The 27378-nt window shown below is 37.4% G+C and overlaps 1 protein-coding gene across 4 annotated transcripts in view; it reads right to left on the bottom strand.

The window, feature by feature from the left end:
* Positions 1 to 27378, bottom strand: part of Smg1 (SMG1 nonsense mediated mRNA decay associated PI3K related kinase) — a 101972-nt gene that overhangs the window by 55078 nt on the left and 19516 nt on the right. Inside the window, exons 2-14 of one of the 4 annotated variants that reach the window (XM_048460480.3) lie at positions 22708 to 22765; positions 19034 to 19197; positions 18214 to 18369; positions 14927 to 15063; positions 13656 to 13714; positions 12525 to 12738; positions 8536 to 8661; positions 8071 to 8143; positions 7020 to 7117; positions 5240 to 5413; positions 2889 to 3113; positions 2099 to 2200; positions 1161 to 1430 (exon numbers count right to left, since the gene is read on the bottom strand). In XM_048460480.3, coding sequence (XP_048316437.1) covers positions 1161 to 1430; positions 2099 to 2200; positions 2889 to 3113; positions 5240 to 5413; positions 7020 to 7117; positions 8071 to 8143; positions 8536 to 8661; positions 12525 to 12738; positions 13656 to 13714; positions 14927 to 15063; positions 18214 to 18369; positions 19034 to 19197; positions 22708 to 22721 — 1812 coding nt within the window. In that variant the 5' untranslated portion in view covers positions 22722 to 22765. Of the gene's footprint in view, positions 1 to 1160; positions 1431 to 2098; positions 2201 to 2888; positions 3114 to 5239; positions 5414 to 7019; positions 7118 to 8070; positions 8144 to 8535; positions 8662 to 12524; positions 12739 to 13655; positions 13715 to 14926; positions 15064 to 18213; positions 18370 to 19033; positions 19198 to 22707; positions 22766 to 27378 lie in introns of those variants that run through there. The other 3 variants (XM_048460479.3, XM_085692981.2, XM_048460481.3) reach the window with 3 other exon arrangements.

The raw sequence follows: 27378 nt of genomic DNA, 5'->3' as shown, positions 1-27378 counted from the left end.
TCATGTACATAATTTTGGTCACATTTGCACCTATCCAATTACCTTATGATCCCATGCATTCCCACTAAATACTTCCTTAAACTCTCTACTTCAACCTTGTGTCTATTTTTTAAGATTCAACAAATTTACTATTGTTGTTTATAAGAATATGAGCACCTTTATCTGAGGATATACACACACAAAAGTCTCTCTCCCCATCACTAACTATTAATTTCGTAATAAAAATTCCTATAAGGGATAAAGAACTTTTCATTTTTTGACAGGGTCTCACTGTGTGGACTAATACCTAATTGCAGGCTGGTCTAGAACTGGCAGTTCTGTCTCCACCCTCTGGGTGCTCAGACTATAAGCATGTACTACCACATCTAGCTGAAAATTTTTCCCATTTTGTTTTTATTATTATTTTGATGATGATGATTTTACTGATGGTGGTGGTGTGTGTGTATACACGCATGCTAGATTTCAAGTTACAAGCTATTGTGAGCAGTCTGACAAGAGTTCCAGGTCCTCTTTTGAAGTTGGAAAAAAAAAAGTGACATTTCTTCTTCCAAAAAAAGACAAAAAAAAAAAAAATGTGAGTCCAATCTGAGAAGCTGGCTCAGTGGGTAAAGCACTTGTCATGCAAGCACAAGGACATGAGTTCAGACTACCAACACCCACATAAAGTAGGCACAAATCTGTAATCAAGAGACAGACAAACAGATACCTGGAGCTCACTGGACTAACTAGTTGAATTAATGATGCCCAAGTTCAATGAAAGACCATACCTCAAAAAATAAGATGGGGAGCAATTAAAGAAAGTACTAAATGTTGAACTCTGTCCCCAACCCACAAATAAAATATGAGGTTATGAATGGACATGGTGATACACGCCTATAACCTCAGCACCTAGAGTTAATTTGGCCTATAAAGACTCTTACAAAAAAAAGAAGAGAAACAAGAAGAAAACAAGATAGCAAAGGGTGAAGAGGGCTTAACCACGGATAGTCTTTATGGCTAGGAGTGGTGGCATATTCCAATAATCCCAGTCAGTACTCAGGAGGCTAAAGCAAGAACACAATGAGTTCAAGGCCCACCTATGCCACACAGTAGAACCCTGCCTCAAAACCAGAAATAACACTAAATGCATAAATAACAAATCTTTACAATTAAAGACTCACCCCAATTAATGAGTTTTTGGCATTTCCAATTGTTGTCAGGGCACTGAGATCAAATATAACTACAAAGTTGGCATTGTCAACATTGAACACGTGATTCTGAAAAGCCTCGTGTTTAATCTCAGAACAGGCGTCAGGAAGCTGGAGACTGTGTAGCAGATTGTTTAGTGCACAAGTCATTTCTCCCAAAATTAATTTATAGGCAGTCTCCAGAACAGGAATATTCTTCAAGCTAAGCACTGCTTGATAAACAGCATGGGCCACAGCAACAACCTACAAAAGAAAATTTCAGTAAAGTGGTTAAAAATCACTCTATGTAGCATGCTAGGGAGATCACCATTCAAGATTTAGACACTTACAGTCCATAACACCCAACAGGTTCGTTTTACAAGACCAACCTTAGGGAACATATATATTGGTGAGCTTTTTACAAAGCTCTATTGACTTATTATAAAGAATGTTCTAAAAGCTGCTAATGTGAAACTTCACAAGAAGCATTGCAGGGTTTTTTGTTGTTGTTGCTGCTGCTGTATTTTTAAATCAATATCAACATTTACACAACAGCAGTTTAAGCTTGATTCCCCCCATCTAGTTAAGTCTACAGTCAATTTGGAGTGTCTGCTGATTAATAACTAGTAATTTTTATTTTTAATATATGTAATACTTTTGAATTTATAATTTTAGAAATAAATCTGCCTCTTTGCCTTTATAAAATTTACCAAAATCGAGTTAATAAAAGTAAATTATGAATACTTTAAAAAAAAGTTATGAGGTACCTCAATCAAGAAGGTGCTAGTATGATAACAAGTATTAACCTAAAGTATTCACTGTAATTCTTTTATATTCAATACCAAGCATCATTTCATACTAACATAGTCTAGTAAGTAAGTCCCACTTTTCAATGTCAGAAGTAATTCAGTTGTTATCCATATCTTGCTTACCTCTTTTTCTTTATGGTATCGTAAAAATAGAAGTTTAGATGATGGTATAAAAAGCTTTTCTACAAACGATGATGGTAGTTTTGTATTTATCTGCTCAACAATCTAAAAGAACAAAATTTTAAAATAAGCTTACTTAAGTTACAAAAAGGCAAGGAAGAACCTTAAATGCACATTACAAAGTGAAAAAAATGTCAATATAAAAGGATTACATAGTTGGCAATTCTTTAAGGGGGGGGCAAAACAATGAGGACAGTAAAAGGACCAGGAGTTCTTTAAAATACTAAAATTGGATAAATTGCCAGGAGAAGGCAATCAGCAGCCTACACAAACCAGATAGGACATACATTTCTAACTACAGGAGCTAAGTATAAAAATTCACTATTTCATTGTATTTTAAAGGGAGCAGTTACGTACAGTTAATATATTAAGGGAAAAGAAAAAAGAAATTTAAGAAGAATGATAAAAGTTTTTTCTAAGAAATAAAATTTTAGCAGGTTTTTGAAAGTAGTCAAGTACCTTCTCCCATACAAGTGAGTCTCCAGTAAAGGGGGACATGTCATCAACATAGGGTCAGAGAATGAAGAGTAAAGCTCAAACACTAAAGGCAATTTGTTATTAGAAAAAAAGCATATTGGACTAGAAAACTAAGAGTTATCAATGGAATGTTTAAAAAGATAAAAGCAGAGCCTTTCTTAAAACAAATGAAGCAAAATTCTTTAGATTCTTCCACATCAACTTAAAGACCTACATAAACAACAATGTAAAACAACAAAAGGAGTAATTCACATACCAATGTGAGCAAATTCAAGACTGAGATGATATAATCGGTACCACAAGTCTGGCAATTCTCCAGTTGATCTAATCCATATGTAATGACCATGTCACAATGTATAGTCATGCTAGGATCCAAGCTGCCGAGCAAAACACCAACACACTCATTAGCAGCTGTCAACACAGCCTCAGAAAAAAACACTTGGTTTGCAGCCGTCACGCATCTCATTACTCTGTACAGAACCTGCAAATGGGGAAAACAAGCACCTTTTTAAACACAAGCTTCTCTACACCACTATTTGATATTTAATGCAGCTTCAACTTAAAATTATCTGTCTAGTTAACAGTCTTATTGTTTGGGGGATTATTTTCCCCCTGTTTGACTGAGATGGGGCAAAGGTTAACCCAGATTGGTTTACAGATGTGCACCTCCACATAGTTCACAGTTGGTTCTCTAATTCTTGGTAGCTAATATCAGCATCTTTAATACTATATACAAAAAGATTTTGGCTAAAAAAGTATTCCAAATTACTGTCTTGACAAGAAATGAAATTTGTCCCCCTTGAGTTCACTTATACTCTTCCTCTATTCCTAGAAAGTATCAAATGGCTAAAGTTTAGTGTCTTTATAGTTATGATACACACCACAAGTCAGCACATTTAGAAATGTCCTGCTCACATTTGCTTAAACACAGATCATCGATTTTTTTTTGTTGTTGTTTATTTGGTTGGTTGTTTTGTTTGTTTTTGGGGGGTTTTGTATGTTTGTTTGTTTTAGTTTTGGTTTTTCAAGTCAGTATCTCTTTGTAAAACAGTTCTGGCTGTCCTAGAACTCACTTTGTAGGCCAGGATGGTCTCAAACTCAGATAACTGCCTGCTTCCTCCTTCCGAGCACTGGGATTAATAAAGGCATGCACCACCACCACTCAGCTAGATCTTGGATTTTTAACAATCTTTTCAAAATAAATACTAAAGTTGCTTTAAGCTAATATTAAAGTTCGTGTATCAATGACCATCGTAGCCAGGCATTCTACCACTGAGTCCTGGAAGTTGTTTCTCAAGAATTCCTGATGTGCACAATTCTATTAAGAATCATAAAAACCAAATAATTTCCAACATACATATATACACACACACAGAAATCATTAAACTGTAACAATATTTTTATATACTAAATTTCAAGTAAAACCCTTTTTAAAAAATGGAAAAGTTCAAGCCAAAAAGTATCACAAATCTTTATCAATCAATAATACCCAGTGGATTGTCTTTAAGATCTGTATGTAAGTTTCATTAATGCTATTCACAAAAACCAAAATTAAAGGCCTTCATAACATATTTAAAATATAACTATTCTGGAAAAGCTTATGTTCCTTTCCTTTTGTTTTTTATTTGAGTTAACGGTCTCTACTTCACTCTTCAAGCAGGAAACTTTTTAAGCAATAAAAAGGAAAGACAGAAATTAAGCCATTTTGAAGATTTCAATTATCAACACACAGGTTTAATTTTATATATATTAATCTGATACTTCTACTCTAATACACATCGACCTTACCAAGAATTACACAGTACTTTATTCATCTAGCAATGTGTCTACAAGTTATGACCCTAAAAAGCCAGCACTGTACCTGAGCAGTAGGACAACTTCAGTCGTGAAGACTGTCTTTCCTCCTCATTCCAGAGCAAGGCTCAAGGCTCATTTCTCTTTGTTAAACTACACCATGGAATGACCACTCAAGTGCAGTAATTTGGTCATTTCTCATACCTGGATTCAGGCTGATATTTTAAAATAGTAATTTTTTTACATCAAAGGCTGACTCCTGAGTTTCATGTCGTCATGCTCAAAAAGAACGACCAGTTTTTATTTTCACTGCAGTAACATTCAGGGTTTTCATGCAAGGCAAAGGCTCTACTACAAACTACACAATCAACCCACGAAAATGACCTCTGATGCTTTATAGTCTATTATTCTTATTGCATTGAAAACTAAAAGACGACTCAATTTTTTTAAAAAATTAATGTTTTAAATTTTTAATTGAAAAGTTAAGTTGAGTAAAAAGTTCAGTGCTTTATGAGGTGCAGATGAGAACAGAGTCTATGCAAGGCACTGGGTTCAACCTCCAGTACCAAAGAAAATAAAAATACATGGATCTGTGAAGGAACTCCTTAGAGAAATGTCAAGGGTGTGTAAAAATTTAGAATGGCCCTTTCTAGGTGGGGTGAGAATGTGAGGATGGTGGTTGATAAGCAGACTTCCCTACTTTTCTGAATAAGGAAGTAACTAGACACAAACACATTTACAAGAACGGTTAATAAAGTTTACTGGGTACAGGAGGCCCTCATAACACAACCTGGATTTTAAAAAGACACTTACATCTGTGACATATGCCTCAGTAATGGGTGGACCCCGAATTGGGCTGAAGCGCTCCCCAATGCTCCTCACCACAGTACTGAACACTCGGAGAAGTGCTGCCAGCTTTGGCAATGACACTGATGGAGGAGGAACATCTTCATCCACTGACTCCCCAGAGGCCACATGGCTGAGGTCCTAGATATAAATATACAACATTCTTATTGAAAAGTAGTACACTGTAGGATTTGTTTTGGCTTTACTGCTATAAGCTAGTAACCAGCAATCAAGACCAAGCCCTAGCACATACTAGGCAAGGGGTCTGTATTGAGCTACATTCCAGTCCCTATTTCTTATAATCTGCCCCTCCCCATTCCCCAACACTTTATTTTCAGATAAAACTACTATGTTGACAAGGCTTCTTGGGCTCCATTGATGCTTGTATCTCACTCAGCCTCTGGAGTAGCAGAGACTTATCCAGTAAGTCTCCCAATTCTTAAAGTCACTTAACATTAGCAGTTTTCTTCCCTCCCCCTTTTAAAATAGGGTCTCACTAAGTAGCCCTGCTGGTCTGAAACTCAGTATGTAGACCAGGATGGTCTCCAACACACAGATGTGCCTAACTCTGCCTCGTAGATCCTGGAGATAAAGCTGTGTTCAACGACACCTAGCCCTAGAAAAGATTATCAATTAAGAGAAATTTTAGCCTAAAAGAGGAAACATAGGACTCCACATGTCTGAAGTTCTCTAAACCATTCCACACAAAACCAGGTAATTATGGAAATGATCTACATCAATACAGGAAGTGTTAAAACAAAACAAATTCTTATGCATATATAATATTCTGTTGCATAAGTACAAAAGACACAATATTTTGGTATTCCAGAATTTGTTTTCTACTAAAAAGTAATTCCATATAATTTGTGACCAAAAATTAATAATATATTAATAGTTTGCACTCTAAAGAAAAGGGGTTAGAAATTTGAAGACCTACTATACAGACTTAAAAGCTAATTGAAAGTTTAAGCTATCCCCAAAGAGAATTAAGATTGGGTATTAGAACATATTTCTATAAATAATTAATTGCCCCCCAAAAAAGGAGAAAGAGAAATAGTATTAAAATGCCTAAGGTAAAAGATTAACCTCTTTGGGGAGGCCTACATTCCACATGTTACAGGGGACAAAAGAAAAACGAGGAAATATAATATTCTATTCTTTCTTCCTGAAGAAAGCAAACAAATATATCAGTGATGAAAGTGGTAGAATAATGAACAAACTCTTACTGCCTCAAAGTAGCAAAGAACTAAAGCAAACTCAGTGTGTGGGCCAGCCAAACAAGAACCATGGTACTCCCATGAAGACAAAAGAATCGCAGCAGTGAGGCCAGGAGCAAGGGCAAAGGCTGCATGCACAAAGCACCTTCAAAGTCACCACATTCATACACAGCTGCACCAGTGGAGCAAAATGAATGCTTGTCCTCCACAGCATGATATGAAAACCTCTGGCTACCCTAGCGCAGCATCTTTAGGGGTGTTTTTCAGTTCTAAACTGCATTTATCTGCCTTTTGGCAACAACAACAGAAAGGAATTAATTATGAGATTTGCCTTCAAAACAGTATCTGCTATCAAAAACATTTAAACTTTGCATAATATCAGACATGTGTGTACATATATATACATAATAAATTTAAAAACAATCTCAATGATCTTATAATTTCTGCTTAAATGTCAGTCTTAATTATTTTTAAAATAAATCTAATTCTGTTTATTATCTTTGAGAATAGCTTGGCTTTCTATGACTTACCTCAGCATATGCCTCCATATCTTCAAGAAATTGACCAAGAAGAGTGGTAGAAAATGCAAGGTCAGCTACCCAAAATGGCTCCAAACTCTGTAACCACCCTTGACATCATGGAAGAAATTTTGAAAAAAAAAGGGAGGAAGGGGGAAAAATAAAAGGCATGGGAGGGATTACCAAAAGTTACTAAAAAGCTTACTGGTGATTAATCAACCCTCTTAATGTTAAAAAATTGACATTCTACAGAAATCAGTATGTAAATCATGTATTTTTTTATCTGATTTAATACCTATAATGTCACCATACCCAAAAACACCACTCCCACCCCAACACACACACACACACAAAATTTAAAATGCCACCATGTACTATCAACCTAGCTTTCTATCTCAGGGTCATGACTAGTCACCAAGGATGTACATTTGATTTCACAGCAGAAATGACACCATCCATTCTAACTGGCATACTCTTTCAAAAGTTAAAATTCAGAAAATTAGAAAAACTGTACCATGTGAACAAGCAGGTGTGTACAAACAAATTGAATTATCATTTGTTCTCTATCATAGATGACGATCTTCTAATTATTTGTGGATTATTTAATTAAAATGACCATAAAAGCAACAATAAAAACAACAAATGGGGTCTGAAGAGATGGCTCAGCCGTTTAAAGACCACTGACTGTTCTTCCAAAGGACCTGGGTTCAATTCCAGCACCACATGGCAGTTTACAATTGTCTGTAACTCCAGTTCCAGGGGATCCAACACCCATGGTAAACTATTAAGGCACATTTTAAAAAAAAAAAAAAGCAAAATCTTCTATTCTAGGTTACAGACAACTTCAGATATAGTCTTTAAATTCTCATAGAGTGCAACACTGTAATACGGATTTCTCCTAATCCACTATTTACTATGTAATTTTGCTTTGTAAAGATCAACAGAGCTACCCAATGATGCTCACTTATAAAAGCTAATTTATCTTCTGGAAGCAACCCTTTTTATACATCAGATCAACACTTCTTTGCACAGACTTACAGGACTGACACAAGTTAAGACTTACCAGACACCTGCTGTGTGAGGGAGGGTTTCTGAGTATGATCTATGTGCCATCCAACTAATATATCAACTGTATCCTTGATGGAGACAAAAAGATGAGGCCAGTCATTTTAAGGTTTCATCAGTGAGATCACATCACATTAAAAGACCCTAAAAAAAGCTGTCCAATCTACCTGACATGGGAGTTGGAAAGGCAGGAGAAAACTTTAGAAATATTTTCTCTTCTATACCAAAGGTATTAATAATGGGGGGGGGATGTAGTTGTTACTTTTTATAAAATATTATCACCATTGTCATCATCACCACTGTTGTGATATTACTGCACCAATAAACCCCTTTCCTCCAAAACATCACTGATTGTATCCCAAAAGTCAGAAACTTCTTTACTATCTGATGACCCACTTCTTCATAGAATCATACCACTATGAGAGAACGGTGGGACGGAAAAAGATGGGAAAAAGAAACTCACCCTAAAATTGGTACTGAAAATATGAGGGTAGCATCGAGCCACCAAAAGAATGCATTTAACACATTTGCAAAGTAATTCTGGTGTATCCACATTTTCAAGAATGGATTGTAGGCTGGTCATCACGAGCTGAAAAGAAAAGTTACAATCCTAAACATTTGATAATGTAGGGAGAAAATAAACAGTTTCACTTCACAACTGATTATGAGACCAAAAAAAAAAAATTTTTTTCAATAATGCATAAAATATAAAACTAGAAAGCAAAAAATATTACATTATGTAAATATTTCATGTTCAGTATTTTCAAAAGAAAAATTCTATTGCTTTATTTTTTTAAGTGTTCATTATTTTAGGCTAAAAATCAATACTGCTCTCTATTTTAATATCTATTAAGACTTTTTCTTTCTGATCAATTAACCTTAGGGGTGAAAAACACTTGTGTCCATTATTCATAGTAACTCTGTGGTTGTGACTGAATTTAAAGTACAAAAATAAGATGTAACCAGACATGATGGCACATGCCTTTAATCCCAGCACTCAAGAGGCAGAGGAAAGTAGATCTCTGAGAGTTCAAGGCTAGTCTGATCCACACAGAAAGCCAGCCGAAGATACATAATTCTATCCACCAGCACCCTCCAAAAAGGTAAGATGTACTTGGGAAACTGATTTCCTTAAACATCTCAATTACTAAACAATTAATCATGTACAGTAAAGCTAGGAACTCTGGCACAGGCCTATAGCCCCAACATTTGGGAGACTGGGGAAAAATAAATAGACAAGAAAAGCCTGGGTTACAAAGTAAGATCTTTTCTTAAAACATCAAAGAATAAAAAGGAATTTTTTTCAGAGTAAATCTTAAGTAATTAATACACTTTAAAGCAAAATTTATTTTATTCATTTTGTTTTTATCAAAATGATCTCCAGAGAGTTAATTAGAAAAGGATCCCTACAGATGAAATTCTGGCTTCTTTCCACTGAGTAAACATTATGAAAATAGACTTATCACTTACACAGCTGCTAAAAACCACTTTCCTCAGACAGAAAAGTTCTTTTTTTACATGTACGTACATACATACACGTGTACATGTACGTACATATGTTTGTAATAAAGGGTTGTAATGCAGGGCTGCAACTAAGAATACTTAATGTTCTTGGAGAGTACCTGGGTTCAACACCCACAGAAGAGCTTACAACTATCTGTAACTCCAGTTCCAGGGGATCTGATACCTTGTTATATTTTGGGCTCGCTCCACACAAGCAAATCGTTGCACATACAACACTCAGATCAGAAAACATAACATAATTAATCTTTTAAAAAGGTAAAGCTAGAATTTTAAAGTCTCCATTTTGTAGTAGCCAATGTTACAATCTGGACTCTTAAAAATCACTGAATGAAACATTATTAAAATATCAGTATATCCAAAGATCAAGACATTAGACCCAGACTGCTCATCTGAAAGTGGAAAAAAGCTTTATAGGAAAATCTGATGATCGTTCCCTCAACCAGGGATCACTCTTCAAGTCCAACAGAGGGACAACCTGCTATCAGGTGCCTGTAATGAACCCATCATGCACTCCTGCTTTAAAAAAAAAAGTTTCAGCTGACTCTAATCAGAAAGGTTCAGCCATTTAAAAAAAATGGGGGGGATGAGGAAGAAAGTAGGAAAATAGCATGTATAATAAAATAAGGAGTGGGTATGGAAAACTATTATTGTAAGAAAAATTTAAAAAGCCAAAGGAAATACTTGAATCTTTAAAGGGATCCTGGTCAGGGTAACCATAGATGTACATGGCACCTTAAGTGCAATTACAGACACTTGAACATTGTATGGGCCATAAAATGCTTTGTTAAGTGTATAATATTGCTGCTACAGAAGGGAAGAGGCTTATTCTTTATATATACATATATATATATATATATATATATATATATATATATAATGCATACAATATTCTTTCTGTGTGTATGCCCTCAGGCCAGAAGAGGGCACCAGACCCCATTACAGATGGTTGTGAGTCACCATGTGGTTGACTGGGAATTGAACTCAGGACCTTTGAAAGAGCAGGCAATGCTCTTAACCTCTGAGCCATCTCTCCAGCCCCAAGAGGCTTATTCTTCAATGATATATACTGATACACTAACAGAGTGAATTGTCTATGTATTTAATTTACCTTCAAATACTTCCACAAATAGTGTTCATGTGAAAATAAAACAACTGTAAGGGATGGGGAGATGTTCAGTAGGTAAAGTGCCTGTCATACAGAATGAAGACCTGGGTTCAATCACTAGCACCCAATAAAGGCCAGATGTGTTGACACATGTCTGTAACTCAAGCACTATGAGGGGAGAAAAACTGAGACAGGCAGGTTTCTGGAGTTGGCAGTGAGAGACCCTGTCTCAAAAGACTAAGGTGGAAAGCAATAGAAGAAAACACCAAACAGTTACCTCTAGTCTCCACACATGTGCATACCACACATACTTCGACTACCAAAAAAGATAAAGAAACTATAAGCTGGATATAGTAAGTACACCCTTGTTCTTCCCGCATTTGGAAAGTTGACTCAATAGGATCATCATGAATTTCAGGCCAATTTGGACTACAGGGTAAGACCCTGACTTACAAAACAAAAAGTGGGGCTGGAGAGATGGCTCAGAGGTTAAAAGCAATGGTTGCTCTTCCAGAAGTCCTGAATTTAATTCCTAGCAACCATATAGTGGCTCACAACCATCTATAATGAGATCTGGTGCCATCTTCTGTTGTGCAGTCATGCATGCAAGTAGAACATTGGATACATAATATATAAATCTTTAAAAGAAAAAAAACTAGGAAAATTGAACGTTTTTAAAAAATAAAACAGCTATTAGCAAAATGTGATTAAGTAGAGGCTGAAGGTACCTCTGCAGCAGCAGCAGCAGCAGCAGCAGCAGCGTTCTTAATATACACAAAGCCAGGGATCTTATCAAACTACATCTAAACATCTTCCTGTGGATTTGAACTCTTTCAAACTACAGTCAGAAATCAATTATATAAAAATGTGTAAAATCAGACCAATTTGCTGCTATGTTGTTTACTTACAAGTAATTATCAGAAACTTTCCCAAAAGTTTCTGCAGTCAAGGAAAAACAAGCCATTTCATATTTTTTTCAATTATTCAAAATGAGGAAGTTTGTGAAAAAAGGAAACAAAGCCAGGCATAGTGACAAGTGACACACACCTCTAGCCCCAGCTCAAAAGACAGAGGCAGGTGGATCTCTGAGTTCTATGCCAGCCATGGCTACATAGTAAAGACTCTTTCAAAGTAAGTAAATAAACAAAAAGACATCAGACATTCCAGGCAGTGATAACTTATTTTTTCAAATATTTCCACAACAAAAACATGACATAAATGTTACTCTGATTAAACTGGAAAGTGAGATACAGTATATAGTCCTGGCATTCAGAAAGGTGAGACACTGGAGGACAGTTTATGCAACACCGTAAGAGCCTATCTCAAAAAGCCCTAACAAAACTAAACCCTAACTTGGGAATGCGTTTTTCCATATACCCAGACATTCAGAAGTGAAACAGAATTAAACAGAAGCTGGAATACATTCATAAATTAGTGTTTACATTATTTAGATAAATAATTTTTGACTTAGCAAACCTAAAACTTAGGGAAGTGTGAGGGGGAGGAGAGGGAAAAAGATCTAGAAATTAGTTGTGATGTTTAGCTTTTGTCTCTTTCAAAAACTGTGAGGGCCCCTCTGGCCCAACCAACTCTTTGAGCCTAGTTCCTACTTTAAATCTGCAAGTCACTCTAGTATTAAGTAACTTCAAGGGAAAGCTTCTAAAACACAGACAAAAATGCTTAAAATTAAATTACTTTAAACCTAACTTTACTCAAACTGCATTTCATTTGCCCAGTGCTGTGTCCAAGAGTATGCAGGTAAGCCCCATTCTCCACTATGTCCCCCACCTCACTCCACTCCATTATGGGTCCCTGGCTCTCACCTGCATCACGGAGGAAAAGGCTTTCTTCTCCCCAACAGTCTCCAGCGCTCTGTAAGTGGCGCACAGGTAGAGTAGCTTCACTTCATCTTTAGCAGAAGAGCTAAATTTGCCAAAAATCCACTTGAAGATCTTCTCAGCCTCGTAGCTCAGAGAAGCACAGAGAAGTCCAAGACAGCAAGCTCCCTCCTGCCTCAACTCCTGAAGCAACTTGCTACTGTGTTTATTTTAATGTAAATAAAACACATACAAAAGGCATTAGTTTTCGAGGATGAAAGTAGGACACACTTTTCCCCCCCTCGAGGCAGGGTTTCTCTGTGTAGCCTTGGCTGTCCTGGCACTAGCTCTGTAGACCAGGCTGGCCTCAAACTCACAGAGATCCACTTACCTCTGCATCCCGAGTGTTGGGATTAAAGGTGTGCTCAACAACCTCCACCTTTTTTTTTTTAAAGTATGACACTTTTTACAAAAGAATGTCTCCCATGTATTAAAGAATTCCTAAATGACTTTTCAAAGCTCAAACTAAATAAAAAGGTGGAATTTTAGCCATTCTATATATGTATCCTTTGTATTCTCTAATGTTCAAAAGCCCCTGTCAGACATTAGATTTCTTTATAAAATCATTTACTAAGAAACACTAAAAAAGCTATGACGTGCTAAAATTCAGGCTTCAAGTTCCACTTCTGATTCACAGAAAGAGGTAGCAGGAAAATATTAGAAAATGCACTACATTTGTACTAACACCTAACATGTAATGACTGTGAAAGTAAGACATGTATAGTAGATAAACTACACAAACTTAAAGGAGTAACAGTCAGTACTAAGAATAGCATTAAGAAATTAAGTGAAACCATCAGTGACCTGCTATTTCCAATACTGCTGTTCTTTGGAATCACTGAACATCTTTAAGAAGCCTAGAGTGGATTTAAAATATGAAGTTCACCTTTTCCTCTGCTCTCTTAAGCATTTTAAAACTCCCTGAAACAGCAACTTTCATGCATGCTAGCTAGCATCAGTTCATATCTTTTCTCAGGTCAATGCTTAGGAAAGAAGAGAATTCTCTTCCAAGTAGATTCCATTTGTACTCAACAAAAATTAATGATCACCTAAATGTGACCATTATTAGTTACTTACCTTTCATTAAGCACATCATGGACAGCAGCCAAGATATTATCCAACTGTTTAACTAGTACCTTAAAAAAAATTATAAAAAATTCAGATTCCTATTTAAAAGCAGCACTGTATTATTTTATTTTCCATTCAGATATGATTATTCAGTATCTCAGTTTGTTTACTTGTTATTGCCAGTCATCAATCATATGAGGAGGGCCTATTTCCCTTCAAGATATAAAAGAAACTGACTCACAGGAAACAAGAGTTGTATAGTCAAGCTCATTTTAATTGAAAAATTCTGAAGAGCATTTACAAGGAATGATAAGGGGATTGAGAGGTAATAAAGGAACACACTGACATACCAATGACAGAATCTTGGGGTGGAAGCATGTGCTTCACTGTACATCTTTTTACTTGCTGTATATGCAAAGTCTTTCGTAATAAATTTTGAGGGGATGAGCTTGCTTTCTCCTTTACTACATGCCACTCTTACTAATTTAAAAATTACTTAAGAGTAAAGTAATAGGTTTTTTCCCTTTAGTGAGACAGGGTTTCTCTGTATAGCTCTGGCTGTCCTGGAACTCACTCTGTAGACAAGGTTGGCCTCGAACTCAGATATCCACCTACTTCTGCCTCCCAAGTGCCAGGATAAAAGGCATGTGCCATCACCACCCCCAATAACAAATATTTTCTAACTGCCTCTAAAAAATGTCTTTCAAAGAGCCTTTCCATTTTTTCCCATTATTATTAAAATGACACATATGCACAACTGCTCTTAGAGACCAGAAGTAGAAGTGTCCAATAACCTGGAGCTGAAGTTATAGGCAATTGTGAGCTGGGAACCAAACTCAAGACCTCTGCAAGAGCAGTAGACATCCTTCATCTCATCTCTACAGCCCCAGCTTTTCCATTTCTTTAGCCCTGATCACTAGACCAGACTTACATGCATAAAACATGTACCCTATACTTCTACTTTATGTATAAAAACACAGAAATATGTTGTCCTGTCAAAGAAAATGTCTATGGACAACAGGGTTATCCACAAGCTAAATTATGTTTTTAAAAATGCACTTTACGAAAAAAAGATGCCAAAGTGACTCCAACAATAGCCATCATAGATAAATAACACATTAGGAGCAAAACATTCCAGGGCACCCTAACAAGTACAGAGCTAAGGAGACTTCTTTTTTCCTAGAAGCAAACCATTTTTTGTTGAAATCTCCCAACACAGAATCACCTTGTGCACTCTGAGAACACTAAGATCCTCAGCAACTCCAAGCACATTTACTCACCAGTTTATTTTCTGGCTGCTGAATAAACTCCTTCAGCTGCTTTACAGTAGCCAGTCTTCGGTCTCTGTCATCTTCCCGGGTGATCCTCCGAAGAAGATTCGACAGTCGAGACTCATCCGAGTACGACATCGATCGCTCTGTGAAGATAAATATTTCATGGCCGCCTAGTAGACTAAAAATATGAAGCATACAGTTCAGGCATTCTGAAGTATTATCGAAACCCAGTGTACTGATTTCTCTTCTGTTCAGCTTTTTGTATCTATAGAAGAATGCCTGGACACAGTTTCACAAACTCCAAAAAACCCTCATCAAAAATAAAATGAATGGGGGCTGGAGAGGTGGCTCAGAGGTTAAGCCCACACTGATTGTTCTTCCAGAGGTCCTGAGTTCAATTCTCAGCAACCACATGGTGGCTCACAACCATCTGTAATAAAATCTAGTGCCCTCTTCTGGCCTGCATGCACACATGCAGACAGAACATTGTAAACAAAATAAATAAATACATCTTTTTAAAAATAAAATAAAATGAATGAAAAACACTCAGCAAAGTGAGCACATCATTGAAGACCAGATGAGGAAGAAAAAATGAAAGCCATAGAATTTTTTTTTTCAGTTCCATTCCAAGCTGTTTTCAATATCTAGGTTAAAAGGGGGGGAGGGGGGATGGCCGATACTTGCAATCCCAACTACTACTAACAATTCTGAGTCTACAAATTTTTTAGATTAACCTGAGCAAAACAAGGAAGTCGTCTCAAGAAAAACAAAACAAAAATCAAGAAAGAGGGAAAAGGCAGTGATGACAAGCCCAGGATAATGTCTCTATAGTAAGAAAAGGTCATGCTTCTATTTCTTACTGAAGAGAGGCCCCTGCAGGAAACCTCTTCTTCATAGTATTATCATCTCTCTAGCACAAAGTTCAGGCGAACTGAAAGTACACATTCAATTCAACATCTAACTACCACTTGCAGTGTGAACACCATGAAAGTAGTCCCAGAACCTTTCTTTCTAGTTGTAAGCAGAGCACAAACACACCATCAGTGCTTGACATTCTGACATTCTAAATATGAAGGCTGCATTTTATTTTTATTTTAGAATAAAGGTATTTTACCTATGTGTATGCAAGTACACTGTGTATATCCCTGTTACCCACAGGAGTCCAAAGAGGGAGCAAGATTCCTTCAAACTGGACTTATAAGTGGTTATGAGGCACCAAGTAGGTGCTGGGAATTAAAACTGGGTCCTCTGCAAAAATAGCAAGTGATCTTAACTACTGAGCCACCACTCTAGCCCCCAGGACCGTAACTATAAACAAAGTGATTTTAGTAACCTTTGAGTGTGTAAACAACAAACCACACTTAACAGTGTGGTTATATTTTGTTTATGATCTAGCGAATAAAACTTGCTTTACGATCAGAGTGCAGAGCTAAGTTACTTGCTAGCCATAGAGATCAACCAGGCAGTGATAGCACACACCTTTAATCCCAGCAGAGGCAGACCTCTGAGTTCAAGACCACCCTGGGCTACAGGAGACGCTACACAAGATTAATCCAGTCTGAAAGTGAAACAGAGCCAGGCGGTGGTGGCTCACACCATTAACCCTAGTACTTGGGAGTCACATGCCTTTAATTCCAGCACTCAGGTGGAGACAGAAAGGGATATGGCTGGGCGGAAGGAAGAATATAAGGCAGGAGGAGACAGGCGCTCAGGCTGAGGATTCAAGGAGACAGGATCTTGTCCCCTTTGGTCTGAGGATTTGGTAGAAGTAAAGAGTGGCTGATCTTTAAGCATTTACTTTGATAACTGACTCTGGACTTTTATTGTTAAGATCAATTAGAATTCTCGCTATATAACAGTGAGTTTCATTTCTCAGTAAGTCTCAAAATGAACATTTAAGAAACTACTATGTCTGGAAGAAGGAAAAGGGTTTTTAACAAACCCATAGCCCACAAGGTAGGTCGATAAAGATGGAAAGGGAAAATACCATTACATCACCTGTGCTCTAGTTTCTACAACCAGTAGCAAATCTCACAACTCAAGAGTATATGAAGAAGGGAACTAGATGAAATAAACGTTAGAGTCACTTCCTATCTTCTACAAATCTTCAGTCTTAAAACTTCAAACACTTTGTGGCAGTAGCAGAACCTTTAACTTAGTTATTCTAACTCTGAAATTTCATCAAAAAAAATCTGTGTGTGTGTGTGTGTGTGTGAAAAAGAGAGACTTATTCATTTTATCTGCATGTATACATGTGCGTTATATGTACGTTCTTGGTGCCCACAGAAGTCAGAAGAGGGCCCCAAATCTCCTGGTTATGGAGTTATGGACGGTTGTGAACCACCCTGCAGATATTAGAAATCAAACCCAGATAAAAAAGCAACAAGTGTTCCTAATTACTGCACCATCCTCCAGAGAAAGAAAGCGGTTTTTGAAAAATTAAAAATTAAGTTTTTGTTGTTACTGTTTTGTTTTGTTTTTTTTTTCCGAGTCAGGGTTTTGCTGTGTAACCTTGGCTGTCCTGGAAACAGCTCTTTAGACCAAGCTGGCTTGGAACTAAGAGCTCTGCCTGCCTCTGCCTCCCATATGCTGGGATTAAGTAAGGCATGCACCACAACCACCCAGTTTGTTAAATGCATTTCTTAAAAGGTTGGTATGTTTATAATATACACAAAATGTTCAAAAGGTACATATAGAACAAACTACATTGTGTGAAAGGCAATTATACAAATCATTTATATCAGAAACCTCAACTTTGTACTCAGCTTTATCAATAAAATTTTATTTCCCTTTAATAAAAAAATACACTTTTTTTTTTAGGTTTTTGGGTTTGTTTTGTTTAGTCTGTTTTGAGACAGGGTTTCTCTATTATATAGCTCTTGCTGTCCTGGAATTCACTATGTGGACCAGGCTGGACTTGAACTCAGAGCTACACCTGCCATTACCTCCTGAGTGCTGGGATTAAAGGGATGAACCACTACACCTGGCTGGAATACATATTATCTTTACTACTCTGAATGATTAAAGCACTTCTACACTGGAAAATCTGCAACAGAAGATAAAGTGCAGTTATATTTAACTTTAAGAAAAGGTTCACTCTGTATATAGGACTTACCATATCTACTACCCATTCAGAAACCCTTTAACATTTTATTCAAACTTGTAACATTTTTTATAAGCTAGCAATTCAGGGGAAATAGTGTAATGCATACATGCTTTACAATTTACAACTGCACTTATTTGCTCATGACCATGAGAAGTGAATGTGGTCAACGCTGGTTTCCAAGTCTTACCCTGTGATTTCCTCATGTCTTTGGTGGCTAAAGCACGACTGCCATGCTGAACACTGGTAAACTCAGGGCTGGTCACATTGTTAACCCTCAGCTCTTGCCCCAACGACTTCCGACCATAAGTATTTTCCCCAGATCCTCCATTGACACTGTAGCCACCTGAAAAAAGCAATGTTTACATTATCTTAACAGGGTCCTTTTTTCACTCCCTCAACTAACAGTTCAGGATCTTACCTATTTACATACAGCCTACGCTTCTCCCCTACGCTACTTGACTCCAAACCATTTTGATTCTTTCATTGGAAGTTAAATAGAGAAACAAAAGTTAAAAAGGCAGATTTTACACTCTGCTTAAGCACATTTTGAATGAGTAAACAAGAGATAGTAGCCTGGGGAACCTCAAGTGTTACAAGTAGACAATGCATTTAAACTAAATAGTGATGTACATCTTTGATCTCAGCACTGGGGAGGCAGAGGCAGGTGGATCTCTGTGAGTTTTGAGGCCAGTCTGGTCTACAGAGTGAGTTCCAGGGCAGCCAAACATACATAGAGAAACCCTGTCTTGAAAAACCTAAATAAATAAAATGTAAAATTGACAAACTTTTGAAGTTTTCAAAACTACTGTATCTGACACCTATCTTTTCAATACATTAGAAAATGAATAGAGAGAAGGAAGGGGGAAGAGAGAAAGGGAGATAGGGAGAGAAAGTGACAGAGACAGACAGATAACTGGCAGAGGGAGATAAAAACAAGCCCATCTAAAACAATAACATGCTCCAGCAATAAATCTATCTATCTGTATGTATGTATGTAGCATGTATACCCTTTTCGTCATTCTGTATGTCGACATGGCCTCTGGTATCATCGTGCCTTTGCCGAGACACCACAGCTGAATTTGAAGGTTGCAGTCCATAAGAGGAAGAAACACCCCTATCTCTGGAAGAGGAGTATTTTAAAGTATCTGGGTCGGCTGATGCACTATCAGTTCTGGAGGGGAAAAAAAGAGAAAGAAAAAAAAAGAAAAATTAATATTAGAGGTTTAAGCAAATATCTTAATAGCCAAAGTTACATAGAGTCTCTTCCCTCTAACCTTTATGTTCAGTCACAACTCTATCAAGCACTCTACTGTCTAGTAAGTTTTTCAACTAGGAAGAAACTGCCAACAGATGAGCTACCTGCTGTTCGTGCTCTCCTACTGAAGAGCCACCTGGATTACAGTGAACAACTCATGTTAATTTGCTCATTTAGTTAATTTACTTTTTTGGAGAAGAGAGTATGCATGCAGATGTGTGCGCATGTGTCAAGCTCTGCTTTGCTGGGACCTCAGGTCCATCAATCAATCAAGCTGGCTGGATAGGCAGGGCACTCCATGAATCTGCCTATCCCTGTTTTTCCTCAGCTAGTGTTACAAAAACAGCTAATACATCTAGTTTTTTTATATGGGTGCTGGGAGTTCAATTCAAGCATTTTATGGACTGAGCCATCTCCCCAGCCCCAGGACTTTACTGTCAAAGAGACTGGAATTCCCAAATTCCTTGTATACCTCGTGGCAATGTCTACTGAACTCTCTCAACTTAGTCCTCTAATATCTGGCAAGAAAATACACACTGGTATTTGAAAAGCAAGTAGGGTATAAGAACATATCAACCAAAAGGAAGATTGTGTTTATGCTTGGCTATATTTTAATGCCTTCACTGAAAAGAAAGCCAATTAAACTTAGTTGAAGAGCAAGGATTAAAGTTAAATATTACATTTAACTATTTATTGTAAGTGTATCTCTCAGTAGGGGTGTGTGTATATGTCCACAAGTACCACAGCAAACATATAAAACTTAAAAATGACCATTTGTGGCAGTCAGTTCTCACCTTCCACCATGTAGTTCCTAAGGACAGAACTGAGGTATCAGGCTTGGCAACAAGAGCACTTACACAATAAGTCAACTCACCAGCCCAGCAAACAAAAATAAGAGAAAAGGCAAAGTCTCAGAATTCCAGTCATGCTGAATCTGAAGGCTGGAGCCAGTAATATAAATACTCATTCAGAATGATACCTGACATTTGGGTATTAACAAACAAGTAGGAAGCACAAGACAAAAGCAGTATCTTATCCAACTACCAGCTCCAATTAGCACTATGCCTCAATGTCCTCAGTGAAATAAAAAACCAAAGCAAGCTGCAAGATTTTTATGAATCTTATTCTTCATAAACTGTTAAGGAAATCAAATACCCTATTTTAGCATATGAAAAATACAAATAGCTGTTGTTTTCTTGATTTTCCCCTGAGAAAAAAAGAAATTCATTAAAAAAAATAATAGCAGTAGTGAATGAATAGCAGCAATTTCTATACTCATAACAAATGTCTTCTGAGCTAGACTGGTGATGAAGGTCTTCAATCTCAGCTACTCAGAGGTTGAAATCACAAGTTCAATGCCAACCCTAGGCAATTTAGTGATATCTAGCCTCATAAAAATCTGATGGGGTGGAAAGGGCAGTTTAGAGTTCCTTGCCTACTTACAAACAAGGTTCTAGGTTTAGTACTCAGTAACACAGAACAAACTACCCAAACTCATGATCATTTCAGAAAACCTTAGGGCATTGACAGAAACAGAATGAGCCTGAGTTCCTCTCTTAGATGAGAAAAGGCAGCAGGATTTTTACACACATGCTCCTTTTTAACTTTATTAATCCTATTCTTGCCCCCAACTGGACATCTTGGTCTATACTTTCTGCAATTCCTGATGATACAGAAAGCAGAACAGGTCCAATTAAACTTAAAACCGTAACCAGAAAATCTGAGTCAATGCCATAACCTAACAACCTAAAACTGCTAAGGGTGAAATGTCTTCTTAAAGAATGCACAGTTTGTGCCCTTACAGACAAAGCCAATTCTTCTAATGCAGAGAAATAAAATCCATGAAATAAAACACTCTGGGGGAATAGTACTATTAAATGTGCACCTATAATCAACAAATGCATAACAGTTTCAAAAAAAATACTGAAGGAAAGGAGTTTATGGGCCTCCGTGCCTTGGGAGGGGGGGATAGGAGTAGGAGAGGAGAGCTTTCACCTAATTCAACCTGGAAAAAATAACTTAGTAAATGCACAAATCAGATAAGCACATGACTAAGTCCGATATGCAAAACTCACCTATCGATTTTACACATGCTGGCATTTCCGATTATTAAGCTCACTATACTAACTGTAGCACTTTCTGGTGAAAAAGCAGTAACATGAGACTACAGATCATGCAAGTTAAAAACATCTGGGCTGGGCTGGAGAGATGGCTCAGTGGTTAAGTGCTTGTCTAAAGATTCTGAGTTCAATTCCCAGCAACCACATGGTGGCTTAAAACCATCTGTAATGAGATCTGGTGCCTTTTCTGGCCCGCAAGCATGAATGCAGGCAGAATACTGTATACACAATAAATAAATAAATCTTTAAAAAAAAAATCTGGGCTAAAACTCCAGCCCCAGTGCAGTAAAGACACACAGTTCTTTGGTTTCCAGGCCTTTTAGTTTCTCTTGTATAAAATGCAGATTGATACCTATCTAACATACAAGACTGTTGTGAGGCTCACGTAAGGAAGAGAATTCTTAACAAATACATAGCTTGCATGGTACATTAAGAGTTATTATGGCCATAACTCAAAATGAACTCTAATTTTCCAAGCTAAAAGCATATAAGCAGTCCATGAGCATATAAACGTAATCTGTAAAGCAGCTTATGTTCATCAACAAAGAAATTAAATAGTTTATTGCTATCAAGTTTCTAACTAGGTTCATCCGATTTCACATTATGTTTACAAAACCAAGAGTGATTTCCTAATTCATTAGAAGCACAGGTTTTTTAACTCCCAAGAGTTATCAACACTGAATTTTTTTCATCACAAAATTAGTTTTGAAAAAAATGTAATAACAATTCAGTAGGCCAAAACCACTGCATCAGAGTCGTATCAAATGTTCTCCGGGTCAGGCACTTGTAATGCAAACTTGTATTTCCGGCCAGCATTGAATACATGTACTTTGAAGCAAAATACACAAAATAGCTGAGCATTTATATGAAACAGCTACTTTTACAATATCTAAACTGCTTATGTCTTAGAAACTATGTTAGGTTGTTAGCACCAACAAGATAAGACCACCCCAGCCCAAAAAATAAACTGTTAGGAACAGAAGTAAGCACTATAGATGAAGCAAAGCACAAAACAGAAAATGCAGATTTCAACTCCAGGAGGCAGGCATCACTGTTAAGCAAGCTAGTTAGAAAGGCTGAAAAAGTTATCTACTACAATTAGTGTTTCAATTTAGTGGAAAAAGAAAATTTATCCATTAAACTAAGAATCCTAGTAAGGATCCAAAAATACTTCCACAGTCCCTTTAATACTCTAAAAATGTGGAGAAGAAAAAAAGAAGAAATGCATAAATTTCCCCAAAATGATCCAACTGAATTTAAGCCTGATGTACATGCCACATGAGAGGTAAGTTTCTAAAGCTCATACCTCAAAAATCGCATACTGTGTAATATGGAGCCTTTGTGGTGTTTTGCATCAAGTCAATCTGTAAGACAGCAGTTACAGTATTAGTGAAGACAGCGGGTTAAAACATTTGTTCAAACATGAAACAAATCTCACTCATGAGTTAGGTGCTTTTTCTTTTAACTATGGCCACTGTAGGTTCAAATACTGAAGCAAAAATCACGATGGAAAGCCACTCTGCCTTCGAAGACAAAAAGTCTTTAAGTGGCAATCAAAAAAAAAAAAAATGTGAGTACATAGAGAATTTAAATGTTAACCGTAACATACAGATCCCATGTGAATACAGTTATTTTATTTACCTATATTCAAAATCGAGAAAATGTAATAAATATAGGAGGTTATTCACTTCAGGTGACTCAAATCTTCAGCCCTCATACATCTGCCATTGGTTAAAGGGCAGTATCTCCTGGATAGTCCCGTGGTCCGGCACCTATAAGCACTACATAGAACAACTCCCCTTCCCCCAAAAACCTCTAGAAAGTATGAAGTTGGGAAAATTTCCTATGAAGAAGCATTTCCATAAAGGACCCTAAAATGACTTGATGCAAACAACACACCTAGTGGTGCCGCTGGAAAAAGCATCATCACTTTAAGCTGTTTTAAACCTGGACTGAAGAGATTTCACCCCCATAGTTATACCTAATACGTAATGGGTATAAACCAGGAAATGAGATTTGCCCTTAAGGCAATGAGGTAGGAACAATGCAACAATGGTACTCAAAAAGCAACTACATGAGATGACAGAGCTCTCATATTGTTTAAAAATGATATACCTTTTAAACTTAAATCCAGTACTATTCCCATAATGTTTCTGTCTTACAGTTTCTTTTTATTGCTGTGATCCAAACAACCTGGGTAAGAAAGGGGTTATTTCATCTTACAACTCTCGGTCACATTCCATCACTGAGAGAAGTCAGGATAAGAACCCAAGGCAAGTACTGAAATAGAACCATGACTGTTTCCCATGGCTTCCTCAACCTCCAATTTAGCAGCTTAGACAATCAGGACCACCTGCCCACGGGTGGCACTGCCCACAGCGAGCTGAGTCCTTAAAGAAAATGCCCTACAGGCCAATCTGATGTGAGCATTTTCTCAATTGAGATTCCCTCTTCCCAAATGACTCTAGCTTGGGTCAAGTTGACCAAATACTAACCAGGGCAGTCTTACTCACCTGGATTCAAATATGCTTTCGTGAAGAAGAAAGGACAAAAAGTCTGGGGCTTCAAGAATATCACTTCCACAATAGAAATAATGGTCCTAAGAGCAAGTCTAGGAATGAAAGATTTATTTGGGAGGCTCAGATACTTTTCCTTTTATTTTTATTCTATGTGTATGAACGTTTAGCCTACATATATGAATGTACACCCCATGCATAACTGGTGCCTGCAGAAGCCAGAAGAGGGTATAAGATTCCCTGGAACTGGAGTTATACAGACAGCTGTGAGCCGCCATGTAAGTGCTAGGAATCAAACCTGGGTCCTCTGCAAGAGTAATCAGTACTCTTCACCACTTAGCCATCTCTCCAGCCCCTCCGAGACTTATTTATACGATTTTGCATCAATTTTGCAATATTAAAAATGTAGTTAATACAATTTCTTGGTAAATGTTCCTTAGCTATCTAAGGATTAAGTGACTATAATACCAAATTTTAATCATTTAAAGTTCTGTTACCTATTTTATTATAAATCAAACTCTTAATAACTATAGACTTATGAAAAACAAAATATATTTAACAAATGTGAAACTACAAAGATTTTCACCTTACCCAAACAAAATTGTGGCCTTTAGCTGTGGATTCTAGACAGTAATCTCTAAAATCCTAGAATGTTATGCCTAGGAAGGCTCTTTTTGTTCACCTGGGGACTCTGTGGAACAGAGTGATATACGGTAGAACCTTGGAGATACATAAATCAAACTCCAAAGGGCCAAAAACTAAAATAGTTATGTAAACAATTAGCTACAGAGCCTCAATAAAAACGCTCACAAAGACAGGAGCAAGCATCCTGGTTGGGTACTGTTAAACATAGATGACCAACAGGAAGTCATACCATCTGTAATTCTTCAAGAAAAGAACAATTGCAAGCTTCATGTCTGAAACCTTTCTGGACTCTCTCTGTCTTACATGTCCTTTGCTATTGTTAATATAAACACTTCGGTGGCAATATATGGACTTCATTTGCAATTAGCGTTAGAAGTAAGAGTGGTATTAGGAACTATACTCCCTCTATCTGTACTTACATTTAAAAAAATTACTAAATATACTCTCACCCAAAAAATTCACAAAACTCTTCTAAAAACTTATTTTTACTAAAACACAATGTTATCATTTAATTTCAAAATTATAAATAAATCTGCATCAATTTTGCAATATTAAAAATGTAGTTAATACAACTTCTTGGTAAAGTATAATTTTAGTAGCATCTTTACCAAATGTAGAGTGACTTTCAAGGAACTTCAAATACCCTGTCTGTTGGCCCCTAGTCCTTTTAAACAGATGGTGCAAACAAAGGTAATCACTTCAGAGGAAATTATTTTAGATTTCAACCTTTGTTTCATGAGAACTTCTTCAGAGAAAAGCCTAGTGAACTCCATCCCAACAGTTCAGACTCCTTTGAGCTGCTGTAATCTATAACAAGACCTTCGATGCTACTCAGGTTTACAGACTGTACATTCACTCTATGAGCTAACACCATGAGCTCCTACGAAGAGCAGCAAACCTAAAGGTTCAAATCTGAAATGCCCCCATGTGATCATGCTTTGTTCCCAGCTTGCAGACCTAATTTGGGAGATTACAGAGCCTTTAGAACAATGGTTCTCGGCATGTGGGCCACGACCCTTTTGGGGGTCAAACAGCCCTTTTGCCAGGGTTATCTAAGACCGTTGGGAAACATAGATATTTACATCCCAGGTCCTAACAGTAGCAAAATTACAGTTATGAAGTAGCAATGAAATAATTTTATGGTGGGGGGGTCACAACAAGAAGAACTGTATTAAGGGTCTCAGTATTAGGGAGGTTGAAAAATCACTGCTTCAGAAGGTGGAACCTCAAAAAGAGAAAGTGGTCACTGAAGGCAGGTCCTTGGAAATATATTATCCCTGGCTCCTTCCTGTCACACTCTACTTTGGCCACCATGCCTATCCTACTATGATGAGCTGAAACATTCTGAAACCATGGACCAAAGTAAATCCTTCTTCCCTTGAGCTGCTTTTGACAAGTACTTTATCACAGTAGCAAGTAAAGAAACGTCTACCATTTCATCTTTACCACAACCTTATTAATTCCATTATATAGGTAGGATAACTGAAGTTCCCTAACTGACCTAAAAGTTCTCAGTTTTACTAATGCCTACAAACTTTCTCCCCATAAATCCAAATTCACCTCCATCTGCACATATAGCCTTTTTCCATCGTCATTAGACAACAAGTAAAGCTCCTCCCTAGAGAAGTCATTTGGACCCTGAGTTTCACCTGTCTCCCAAGCACCTTTACCTTCTGTAGACTACACAGACTCTCCCACTTCACCACTGTTCCATTACATCACCTGCAAAAGCACTCCAACAACACTCCTGTACAAATAATTGAACTCCTTTCCTTTTAAAAATCTAGTCAGGCACACACATAAAATCCTGGCTCTCAGAAGGTAGAGGCAAGAGGATCAAGAACTGAAGGACAGTCTCAGCTACACAGCAATTTGGAGACCAGACTGAGCCACATGACACCCTATCTTGTACACCCCATCCCAATAAAATTGTCCAGAGTCTTCACAGACAAGTCCCTCAAAACTCCACCTTTAGCTCTACTTACTTTTCCACCGAAACCTTCAGCACATCACCCACCTATTTTCGCCCGGTAAAAGCTGCCTTTTAATGCACTTCTTTTTCCTTTTCTTTTCCTTTCTCCCCTGTACCCCTCATGCTTTCTCTCACCCTAAAGACAGGATCTTTCTGCAGCCCATGCTATTCTGGAACTTACTATGTAGATCAGCCTGGCTCAGAGATCGCATGCGTCTGCCTCTGCCTCCTAAGTGCTAAAATTAAAGACATGTACCACCGTGCCTGACTTAACTCCTCCACTCTTGGACAGGATTTCTTTGTATACCCCTGGCTGTCCTGGAACTCACTCTGTAGACCAGGCTGGCCTCAAACCCAAAGATTCATCTGCCTTTGACTCCCAAGTGCTAGGATTAAAGGTGTGTGCCACCACCACGTGGCTTCACTCCACTCTTATAGCTAAAGCCCCACATTCATCTTTCAGTTTCCAAATGCTCATTCTCAGTGCTGTTCTACCTGGTGTCTGGTTTGAATTCTTCAAAGCAACTGTAGTTGCAATGGCTCTGGTACTTCCACATAACCCTTTTACTCACTTCCTCCCCAAACCAGCTTACACTGTGACAGTAACAGCCTTGCCAAGCCCCTTAATCCTGCTTAAGATTTTCTTCAAGATTTTCTTCACACCAAGCTACCAAAACCCCTGACAACCAGACCTCCCCATTCTCTTCTGATTCCAAAACATCCTAACACCCAGCACACAGATTCTAACCTTTGACAAGAAAACAGACAGCAACGTGATGTGGGATTTCCCCTCTGGATGCTGTGAATACAACAGGTTAATTAATAAACAAACTGTCTTGGGCCT

The sequence above is a fragment of the Myodes glareolus genome, chromosome 7 (assembly GCF_982192425.1).
Source record: "Myodes glareolus chromosome 7, mMyoGla1.1, whole genome shotgun sequence".
NCBI classification, from domain to species: Eukaryota; Metazoa; Chordata; class Mammalia; order Rodentia; family Cricetidae; genus Myodes; species Myodes glareolus.
This window is presented reverse-complemented; position numbering and strand designations above follow the sequence as displayed.